The sequence below is a fragment of the Poecilia reticulata genome, linkage group LG22 (assembly GCF_000633615.1).
Source record: "Poecilia reticulata strain Guanapo linkage group LG22, Guppy_female_1.0+MT, whole genome shotgun sequence".
Lineage (NCBI taxonomy): Eukaryota > Metazoa > Chordata > Actinopteri > Cyprinodontiformes > Poeciliidae > Poecilia > Poecilia reticulata.
In genome coordinates, this window is record NC_024352.1 from 9146415 (window position 1) to 9158217 (window position 11803).

Here is an 11803-nt window from a genome sequence, read left to right on the forward strand (position 1 = left end):
TAATTTATTTGAACTATTTTTCTGGAATTAAATATGCAACATACAGCAGCTCTGGTTTTGTTTTTGTTTTTAACAAGACTTATGTGCACATACAGTTTCAGATATATACATACATTGACTTTTACATAATTTATGAAGACATRATGAAATTTTCAGAATGCCTTTGTACTTCACAAGGCCAACGCCTATTAATTTGAAGCTAGTGGTTTCTCTATACCAGCATAATAAATACTGATTTCACCAGACTTTAGAACAATGTAGAAGTCCCAGGAAATGGATTGAATTTYGTCTAAATTTCAATGGAATAATCTATAAGCAGCACTACTATAAAATCATTCAGTTTATCATATCAACAGYTAGATGGTTGATACAGATACCAGACACATTAAAACTGGTTTTAGAGTGGATACCACTCCTACAGTTTTGAATTCTTTCAGTAAAATGGCAGAGAACTTTCCGGAGGGAGCAGAGTTTAGCGCAGACATCCGTCTTGTCTTGGTTTTAGCGAGCTAACGTCTCSRTTACTCTCAATTCACGGTCACCAGAGATTATGGCTAGCTTCTTCGAAAACTATAAGCTAAAGCAAGACACCTTTTACTGTTATCAAGGCAATGCTGTTGAGAAAGTAAAATATTTATGCTATAAATCTAGAGCAGTATGTGCGTCAACCAGAGTACAGGCTAGCTAGCCGACCCTTGCTAACTAGCCAGCTAATATTAGCTTTCAGTGTTGATTCATAAAGGGAATTCGTCAAAGGGAAGAATGGCATTAAGTATCTTTATATAACGCTTCTAACAAATACAACAGATGTTTATTTCATGTTTTGCTCTAGTCTTTTACCACCATGTACATCTGTTCATTCTTACTTCATTTTTTTGTTTTGTGTAATATCCCTTCCTGCAATATTAGCATCACAAAGTCTGTTGCAGAATATTCAGTATTTGGTGACTCTTGTTGCTTAATGCTGCACAAAATGTCACTTAAGATGTTTTGGTTAAGTAATTAAGAAACTGAAACTAAGTTATTTAATTGCCAAAAATGGCAGACGTAGACAGAACAACTTACTCAACAATAGTAATAATAATTAAAAAAGATCATATAGAAAGGAAAAATCTGAATACATTTTATTTTTTCTCTTATAGCTGGACAGCTTRTCTGGATTCTGTTTACAAGAACCTAAAGAAAAAAGACATGTACTCTGCTTAGCTAAGCATCTGTTTACTTCCTGCAAGTCCTATCTTAATATCACAGTATGCACCAACTTTACCGCATGCTTTCCTGATATTGTGCAGCCCTGTCGGCGACAACGTTATTATATGTAGTGATATTATTTTAGCTACAGCATTGTAATCATTTTTGCTTTATGGATATATTGGAGTAGCATGTTGTATCATCAAATCAATGGCTTAGAGAAATTATTGGTGTAAGGCTGTAGACTGTTTCAGATCCCGACATGATTAAACAGAATCTTGYAGATCAGTCCTTTGCTAAGTATGGAAATGATGCGAAACTCAATCAAGAGCTTTGGTGCTCAACATCCTTCAACACAATCAAACAAAGATAGCAGATTTTAGAGTGGATGTGTTACTTCCACAGCATTCTCAGTAACTCAACAAACTGAGAAACTGACTTTGAAACTATGATTTCTATTTAGGGATTAAATCCTCCCAAGTCCTAAAATAAAATMAAATTAAAACCACTGGCAGTTGATGTACGTCTCGCAGCAGATGGAAGATGGACACTTTACTTATGCAGCGTGTTGGGGGTTTACTTTGTCTTTGCCATTTGAGAAAAGCAGAACATTTTTAACTGTGTCTTATTAATTCAGCAGTGCGCCGTGCACCGCTTAGTGAGAGGAATTTTTAGAATGTTTGCTTTCCTCCCACCAAGATTTTATGTTTAAATGGGAAATTACAAGGTTAATAGCGAGACCAGTGGTTGTTTTCTTACACGCGCCTGTGTTTTTGAAAAAGTAAAAAGTAAAAACACACTCYGTAGTTTGTACTACTAACTGATAGTAGTAAAGTGTTGGAGGAAGTCTGAAAAGAGTGCTGCCTTTGCTCACCAGTGWGATAAAATCTAGTTTTGAGGTTTGTCTTAGTAATTTCCTGCTCGCCTAGAAAGTGGCTTTGCTCTGCAGCACTATTAACCTACATTAAAACAGAAACAGGTTAAACTAGTACAATACATGCTTTCAGCCCGCAAAAGGACAGCCGGCRCTAACCTGCGATGTCAGCCCTGTGGCCTGTGAAGCAACCCCTCGCCTTACCACAAACATCCTCATTATTTAAACTACGGTACTCCTCCGCTCTTATTTAAATTTGCCCAGAGGATATAAAACTCCTCCTCCACTCCGGAGCGAGTATGGCAGGATTCCCATTAATAATCCTGACGACAAACTGGGAGCTAAAACCAAAYGGAGAGGTCAAGGGTCAGGACGAGATCCGCTGGCAGCCGCTCTGTACTGGCGCCAGCTTAAAAGTCTAAAAGTCTGTGTTTGCCTCTCTGCTTGTGCAGAAGGGATGCCTAACGCTGAGTAGCGTGTTCTGTAACCGTCTCCTGCCACCCCACCTTAGTTTGTTTAAGGAGCCAAGGGCTTGTTTGATTGCACCTCAGTCAGATCGGCTCACACGGTTTTAGCCGTCGCTGCTTAAGGTGCTACAATAAAAGTAAAAAACTGATTGTTTATGTAAACACATGTTGTTCCAGTAGAGCTATAAAAGAAAAAAGTCATTAGCTAAATAAGTAATCAACACTTAGGATTCCTAGAAAGCTCTCTTTGTGCTTCACTCTGTGACATCATTTCCTGTATTTAACATCCAGCTCTTAAGTCAATTACAGAATTGCAACCACGCAACATTTTTAATGTTCGACTTTGTTTGAACTCGTCAAACTTTTAGATATGTTTTGTGTGTTCATTTGTTTCCTGGTGGAGACAGATGCTTACACACACCTTCTAATGTCCATCTATCATCTATATTTGCTTATTCTTGGATCACAGGATGTAGTTGATCGTGATTTAAGTGTTTTTTTTGTTATTTAATTCAAATATTCTGCGTAAGAGTCCACCATGAAATAACTAAACGTTTCACATTTTCCCAGACCCGGATATTTTATTTGCCATCTGSTAGATTAACCAATGACAGCCAGTTGTTGGTTGTAGTATCGATAACTTCATCCATTCACTTTGATTAGTAGCACAGACAGAAAAAGTAAAACATCTATCACATGTACTTCAATGAGTATTTGTATACTATTGATTAATTTAGAAAATTTCTGAAGATACATTAAGCATTTTTGTAGCCAATTCTGAATTACTTTGTTCAATAAAGTATCACTCCAAAACAATAACGTAGCAGAGAAACAATGAAATGGAAACATTTACTTATTATTACATATTCTAATATGCAATGAATTCAAATGTAAATAACTACACATACATCTGTGTATGTTTGCTTTCATGAATTAATKTTTTAAAATTACTTTTATTCATGAGTCATTTATTGGATTCCTTGGGTCTTCTTGAGCACAAATTCTGACCAAAAATGAATTTCTTGCAGATCACACCGACAAACAAAATGCTTTGTTTTCACAACCGTATCAGTCCAGAGCTTCTTGGTATGATTAGATCTAACACCATTTCCCCGTTCTGTTGTGAAAGCTTTCACAGACCAGTTTTGCCAAACACAGACTGAAACAGAAATTAAAACAGACGTGTAAAGCAAGTCCCTCTGAAGCTAAAGCTAGCTTCTCTCTCTCTCTCTGGTTTTCTTGGTACATTTGTGGTTTCCCTGGTTTATTGTACTTCACAGGCTCTTTTCAGGATAAGTCACATTTTAAACTGAGCCTTTTTACGTATTCTGGATCCGTTCCACTCCCATCCCTGCATCACCTTTGTTGGCAACTCTTCCTCATTTTTCTTTGACTGAGCCAACTTTTAGGTTCGGCCGTGCGGGTGTGGAGTGCTACTGTCAGCATGAGAGCGGTGCTGCTGTCATCCAGCTCCAGTTCCTCATCAATGAGGTGCGTTGTCATCGCCTCTACATTATACTCAATGCTCCTTTTTTTAACTTCTTCTCTCAGTCAATCCATCTCTTGTCTCTTTTTATCTCTTTTTCATTTTCTTTTTATAGTAGCCCCTGTTAGTGCTTTTAAACCCAGATTAAGCAGTTATGCTACTGGTACAACCCACATTTCTCCTGTTATATTTTGTAAACAAAACGGTGAGGGAAGCCAAGCCACGTGAGCTGAATGCTACACATCCGTCTGTTTGTCACTGTCTCCACAGGGGGCGCTGGTGAGTGCCTTAGCTGATGACAGCATCCATCTGTGGAACCTGAGGCAAAAAATTCCRGCTATCCTACATTCTCTCAAGTTTAACCGGGAGAGGTACAGAAACACGTTCCGCTCTGTAAACAAAACTTAGATGCTGCAGTCACAGCCGGCTATGTTCATAAAGCTTTGTGATGTGTTGGTAGTAATTTTATGCCTCATTTCAAGTTCCTTGTTTGAAAATTTCAACTTTTAACATGCAGTGAGTTTGACATTTTATGCTGCATGTTGAGTCTCACATCAGTCCCTCCAGAGAGTTGTGACATTGCGATCGCAATTACTAATAAGAATTACATCGTCATTTCAAAATTTAGCAATTTTTACCAGTCATTGCACCTTTTTCGCAAGATCTGACCAATCATCATGCTTTCTGTGTTTACTTCTTTTCTGGCCAATAACGGCAWGGCTGCTGAATTTTGACCAATCGACTTGGCCCCCTTCTAATTTAACTTCCTGTTTCACGACGTCGCTTGAAAGAYGAATCTGCAAGATGAAGGATGTAAATCGTAACATCTGCCAATTCTAAAACATTTTTTTGCTTTTGTTTTTGCAAAAATCATTTTGAGATATTTTGTAGGATTTTGTTACACTGGGCGTACAGTTAATTTTCACTTAAATTACCAGTATGGACTTTTTTTTTTTTGACTCCTCAGGACATAATTTTATTTTTATTAAGGTACTTGTAAATGTTCACTTGAAGTACTGTATTTTCTGGACTCTTTTCTTATTTTTTCTTTTCATAATTTTTCTTTGGCTGGTGACTTGTTCACTAGAGCAACTTTTAGTCAGGAAAATACGGTGATTATGTGCGTCATTTTCAGCTTTTTTGTAAGACCATGTTATGTCAAAAATATGACTTAAAACTTTGCAACTTTGCCATAACTTTAAAAAAAGAAGAAGAAAAATGTCAGGCCGCAACAATCACAAAAAAGCATCGTAACATCCTGGAGGGACTGACGAATGGTGAGTCTTTTATCTCTAGTAATTTGTATTTATTTGTTTAGCTTATGTTTAGACTTTTCATTGTGAACCTGAAGCTTTTTTCCCCCAAATGTTATATGGAAGCTGTTTCTAATAATGAAAAAGTAACATCTTGCTGTATTTTTACCACAGCTACCCAAGTTGGCAGCAATCCACCTAAAACACTATTTCTCATTGTTTTGCTGCATCTTTTAAAATTACCCTGGTTTTTGAAAGTCCCGTGAGACGTAAACGGAGACGGCAGGGGGGATGTGTGTTTAAAAACACGGCATCTGCACAATAAGTACATCCTATACCGTAAAAGTGATGTACGGCCCGGTGCGTCCTCCGCCCCGGTCGAGAAAAGACAGCAGTATTTATTCTGCTATTCCTCCCCACTGAGTTATAAATAGTACGGGTTCATTAGTGTGACACAGTGCAAGGCCTTTGTAATTAAATTCTAGTCATTCAACGCTCCTTCCAGTTGGACCAGCGTGATTAGGGACAAGCGGGGGCCTTTTGATGGCTCTGACTCATGGGATAATGAAAAGCCTGCTGCTGATGCATCCTGATCTCTTGCAGAATCACATACTGCCACCTGCCCTTCCAGAGCAAATGGCTGTACATCGGCTCAGAGCGAGGAAACATCCACATCGTCAACGTGGAGTCCTTCACCCTCTCAGGCTATGTCATCATGTGGAACAAAGCCATCGAATTGTGAGTCTGCACTCCAGAGCGTTCTTCTCTCTTCCTCACCCTTTTGTCCTATTTGCATATCACGCTGTTGCACCGGTGCAGCCGACACTCAACACAGGAAACTCCAAAATGCAGAGGAAYGCGACTGGCTGAGAAGCCGCTGATATTGTGTCCCGTAGAGCTGATAAAGCCATAGCTCTGATCTAGTGTGGCCGCGGCACAGGGGTGGTGATTATGCCATGCCAGGACTTGTTGTGGAGACTCCTGGAGGTGTTTGCTGCCTGATTTGACAGAACATGACAGGAAGTGTCCTCTTGGTGACTCCAGTGACCTAATTCTGTGACCCAAACACACTGTGATGATCACAGGTTTATATCCTATCCTATCCTTTACCTTTTTTTTTTTTTTTTATAAAGTGACTTTTGACAACACACGGTTTCCTGTAGGACTTTTGTGACACGACGCTGCTGATTAAATACCAAAATCAAAATCAGGAAGCTTTCAAATTGTATCTGAAGCATTTACTGACGAAAGTAAAACTATGTTAAATAACTACACTACTGTTGAGATTAGGATCAATTTCACAGCCTTGAACTTAAAAATGCATTCAACTTAACCTTCCTTAGCTAACTTTCTTCCGCCTTTTCTCTCCCTCTACTTCGGACCGTCATCTCTAGTTTTGCTTCACTCCTGAGAGCAGCGCACAGTAGCCAGCATCGCAGACAGACATGCAGGAGCAGACTTTGTTGGTGTTTCAAACTAAAGTAAATTTTAATGTTTCATGTGGTGACTTTTATTTTGCCACCATCAGTTACACGGTGAGGAAACCCTGCAGTGTTTTGGTCAAATTTGATCTCGGTCTTGGGATAAATTTGCGATCGGAAACTTTTCTCGCGGCGCTGTTCCGTCGCCGTAAACATTGAACAGCAATGAAAATGTGTGCCGAAATGAAAACTTGGGCCGGTAGAAGCTCTTTTTAAGTAATTTTATTTTTCTCCCCCCGTAGTKTGCCCACAAGCGAGCTAAAAAAAAAATTTGATTTTTAGACTGTGACTGGCAGCCGAAATGAGTAGCAGACGCCGAGGTGTGTGTTTGAGTGCGAGGCTGCAGGTGAAATCCGATAAATTGCTGCTTTAGATCTCGRAGTTGAAAGTGTCAGAGCAAAGTGTGCCATCCGTGAAGGAAACAGCCACTGAAGATGGGAAATGATTTTTGCCTCGCCGCTTGTGAAAATGGAAAAGAGAAGATGTAGTGTGAAATGTGAAAGATAATTCACAGTCATTTCTTTGTAAAAGGCTTGTCAGATCGCTGACAGAAATGTCTCCTTCTGGGCTTTTTAGCTCCGTGGCTCACCTCTCTGTTCTTGTGCTGCTACTTATTAAGTGAAGGAGCCCTGCTAGTAAAATAATTACAAAGTTCTAACGTCTCTTCATGTTTTGGAAAAGTTGATCGTTATGACATGAATTTGCAATTTTTCCTCTTTGCACCATTGCATTTGACTTAGATTACCACTGTTAACTTATATTTAAAGAGTGGAGCTGTGAGTTTAAGTAAGTGGGGCCAATTTAAATATTCCTTAAGCTATGTGAGTAATTATGTCCATTGTTTTTTAAGATTGTGCTTTGACATGCCCTTTAAAGACACACAGAGTACGTTGTTCTTWGGAAATTTGTGATTTAATTTATTCAGTGATTTTTTTTTCTTTTTTTACTTTTCCATATTTGAATGTTCATTGCAAATGAACATTAGCATGTTTGAGAACTCCTACAGTCTCCTGTGGCAACCATTCAGCCGTGTAAARCGACAGGGTGGACTTAGCACCGCCTTCGACAAYGAAGCTCCTCCTTYGGCCTGTAGTTTCCTCACAGAGCATCAATCAAATTTCTTTKATAAATTTTGCGTTTTTATAACAACAGTTATAAAAATGGCACTATGTAGCAGGRAAATACATAATACTTTCATTTAATTTAAAATACAATTTTGTGAACTTGTGCTATTGTACCTGTATGTACAGTTTAAGGATTTTTTTAAATGCATTATTTGCTTTGACTTGTTAAAAGATTGATATTTATTGCATTTTCTCATCAGATGAATGCCATCTAGCCTCTGTAGTTTATCAACTAAATCSAGCACTATTTAATTTTAGGCCTAATTTTAGCACATGAACACCACTTGTCTTATTCAGAACATTTATTTCAAAACAATTTCCTAAACTGGCAAAACATCCAGCATAATGTTTATCCCAGTGGAAATATAAATAAAAATGTGCAATATCTGTTTTTTYTTTCTTTCTTTTTTTCCCCCAATATCGTGCAGCTCTAATAAGTGACGGCAGAATCGCTGCTTGTGCAAAGACATAACTTTTCTGTGCAGCCGTCCAAACCCTGAAAACCAGAGGTGGGCGTCTCRTCGCCRGAGCCTTCAATCAGCAGCTATCTTAATGAATCCACAGCGGAGATTGCTTTTCACTTACAGAGAACTGAAGGCACAACAAGCCACAAACAGGCCGCATCCCTTCAAGCGTTTCATTAAAGAACCTTATTATCCATAAACACCAAAGCCTCTGGTTAATAACGGATTCTCATGCAAAGTCTGAAAAGTCACCTTTTTTATAGTCAAAGCTAAGAATCARTCGTGTTTCGAATGCGGTTCGGACTCATTTACGACGGCGTACAGACGCTTTCATCCAGGTGGTGTGTGCCGTCTGCGTGCTTTCATCGCGTCAGCTGCCTGTTTAAGCCGAATCCTCATTAGGCGGCGGCGGTGGCTGGAGTTCATCTTCTGGTCTTTCTCTTGTTTCCACTCACTGCGACATCTCTRTCTGTATTGACTCATCAGCAGCAATGAGATCATTAGCCACCGGAGCCAGACCACACTCAGAGGCAGCAACACGTTCTTCAGGCCAGATCTTCGCTTTCCTCCGTGCCCCTCACTCCGTTGCCTCGGTGATCCTGTCTCCACGCAGCATAATCTGCCACAGACCCCCGTACTCGCTCTATTTCTCTCTTGTGTGTCATGTCTCTTTCTGCAGTCCACTGGTGCTTTTTTTTTCTTACCAGGATATTTTGTTTTRCCTTTGTGCRAGCCAGTCAGTGTAGCTCGTTATTATTTTTTTTCCTTCACCTAATTGCCTCATTATCTGAACTAGGCTTTTGAAAGCTGCCACAGTTTCTCTGTCAGTGTCGAGCTCTAAAATGTAAGATGCACATCATGTCTGACCATGCTTCAAAATGTCCTTAGATTGCGTGTTGCTGTTCTGTTGCAGATCCACCAAGACACACCCAGGGCCTGTTGTGCACATTAGTGATAACCCCATGGACGAGGGCAAGGTAACTTATAAATTAAAACACCCAACAATTTAAAAAGTGTGTCCAAATCTATTTTATCTTAATATCTATATGTGTATTCTGTATATGGATGATTATGTGTAGTTTTTCCATAATTTTCATTCATTTCTTAGTTATCGAATTGCATAAAACCACCTTTCTAGACATCAGAAGGCATCTGATTGATTTTTTGTTTTGTTTTTTGGSATACATRTTTTTGACTTGTTTTACTGTGTTTTACAGCAGTTGGGTCTTAAGTATGTTTTGTAAATAACCTGACATTGACGGTTTTTAGCGTGCTACATTTGCTGTAGCAATCCTAACAATCAGTTGTAAATCATAACATTTTTATTAAAACATTTTAAATGGGTTTTTTTTTGTTTTTTTTTTGGACATTTTTCCTAAAACCGTTCTTTTTTCCCAATCAAATAATGCCATAATTTATTACTTTTCATGTCATAAAGTATGTCCTCAACTCTAATGATGCATTTGTGGAACGTCGGGGATGAAATCCGGTTTAATTTAGCTTTTTCTCATCTCATCCCAGCTTCTGATTGGATTTGAGTGTGGGGTCGTGGTGTTGTGGGATTTGAAGTCCAAGAAAGCTGACTACCGCTACAATTATGACGAGGTGAGGCATCTCCGTTCACATTCGCTCAGTTCTTGTGAGCGAACTAGTTCGGTCCGACGTGTTTGGACTTGTTTTGTTTCCGTCCGAACGACAGCTCCCAAATAGTTTGAGACACAAAACCTGACAGAGCTGCTTGTCGGTGGAATGAAGGGAAAAATAAAAAACAAGATTGGAAATCATTGAGCAAACGGCACAGGAACTGATTACCTCCCTTTGTAATGACCAACAGGCTTTTACATCAACACACCTTGAAGTTTGTCAATATTTTGTCTCATAACTTCGACAAATCTCAATGTATTTTAATACATTTTGTGTAATAAACCAGCACAAAGACGTCTGTAATTGTGGCGGGAAAGGGAAAACATACTAGACTTTCAGGTTTCCAGTGTGCCGTGAATTTGTGTTTAGCCCCCTTTACTCTGACGCCCCTAAGTGAAATCTAGTTCAACCAATTTCCTGATTAACTAAGAGTTTWCCTCTTAAGTAATTTCATTTCAGTCTAAATCCAGATGTTAGAGAGCATTAGTGAAAATCRTCATAAAGACATTATWTTCTTGTTTTTATCACTGAGATAAATGGTTTTGAATATCAGTTTTCTGATTTTATTTTTATACAAAAAAGAAATCATGCACTTTTTGTGTTCCTCTAAAGCCACTTTTTTGTGGATGTAGTGTTATCAAATGTAGGAAATCTGGGAGTCTGCTTACTTTTGCAWTGAACTGCWTGCAAGAAGATGCCAACCACCACTTATAAAAATGCAACAAACGCCTATAGAGAACCTAATTCTGACTTTCCATTTGGTGGAGCACAATGTTACACATCTTAACGATACGTCTCTGTGTCTCTCAGGCGATCCACTCAGTTGCTTGGCACCACGAGGGGAAACAGTTTGTCTGCAGCCACTCCGATGGCACTCTGACCACGTGGAATATACGCGCCCCGGCCAAGCCTGCCCAGATCATCACGCCACATGGTAGGAGCTGTCGCACACGCACGCATACACACGCACACACGCAGTCATGTTTTTACGCGCAGCGAGGCATGTTGTGTGTTGAGAGCGTYGATTCTTTAAAGTTCTGAAATTGCTCCTCCTGGCTTCTAACAGGAAAACAGCCTAAGGATGGAAAAAAGCCAGAACCGTGCAAGCCTATCCTAAAAGTGGAGTACAAAACTACAAGAGCTGGGTAAGTGTGATGGCAGAAAGCTCCCACCCTTCCTGTGTCTGCTTGCGCCTGGATCCATATCCTGTGTTCAGAGGCGCCTTTCCTGTTGTTCTGCATAAACCAAACATCAGTTTGGATGAYGGCGTCCTTATTGTRGATGGAAAGCTGGAAAGGTGCCTATCGTCAGCTTTGGTGCTCTCAGAGGTTGTGTTTTGATTATGTAATGAATGATGTTTCGTTATGATTAGTTGTCACATGCTTTATGGTAGTCATGTCGTGATCTCTTTTATTGGAGAAGTGGTTTAGTAAAGCAGAAAGTCCAAGAATTCTGAAAAAGTCTTAAATTCATCCAACTGAAAATAAGGCCTTGAAATGTCTTAAAATCACGTATCTGACATTAAGGCCTTGAAATGTCTTAAAATCACGTATCTGACATTAACGCCTTAAAATGTCTAATTCACATATCTGAAATTAAGGCCTTTAAATGTCTTAAATTCATAAAAAATAAGTTGGCCTTAAATACATTAATCACATTTCWTAAATTTAATCATTTAATATTTTAATCTTGAATATTCTATGTAGTTTTYCTTTTTCTCAGGGGAACTGCTGAACTTTGAGTTCTGCAAAGACATCCTCACTATGTTTTGTGACTCAATGCTGTTGTGGCTACCAGTAACTAGCTGCTAATATGCTTG

At 39.1% G+C, this 11803-nt stretch overlaps 1 protein-coding gene across 1 annotated transcript in view; it reads left to right on the plus strand.

The window, feature by feature from the left end:
* The window catches only part of stxbp5b (syntaxin binding protein 5b (tomosyn)), a 43196-nt gene that overhangs the window by 10178 nt on the left and 21215 nt on the right, over positions 1-11803 (plus strand). The window contains exons 3-10 of the mRNA XM_017302406.1: positions 3942-4023; positions 4289-4389; positions 5875-6009; positions 9254-9317; positions 9862-9945; positions 10795-10918; positions 11051-11129; positions 11201-11312. Coding sequence (XP_017157895.1) covers positions 3942-4023; positions 4289-4389; positions 5875-6009; positions 9254-9317; positions 9862-9945; positions 10795-10918; positions 11051-11129; positions 11201-11312 — 781 coding nt within the window. The remainder of the gene's footprint in view (positions 1-3941; positions 4024-4288; positions 4390-5874; positions 6010-9253; positions 9318-9861; positions 9946-10794; positions 10919-11050; positions 11130-11200; positions 11313-11803) is intronic.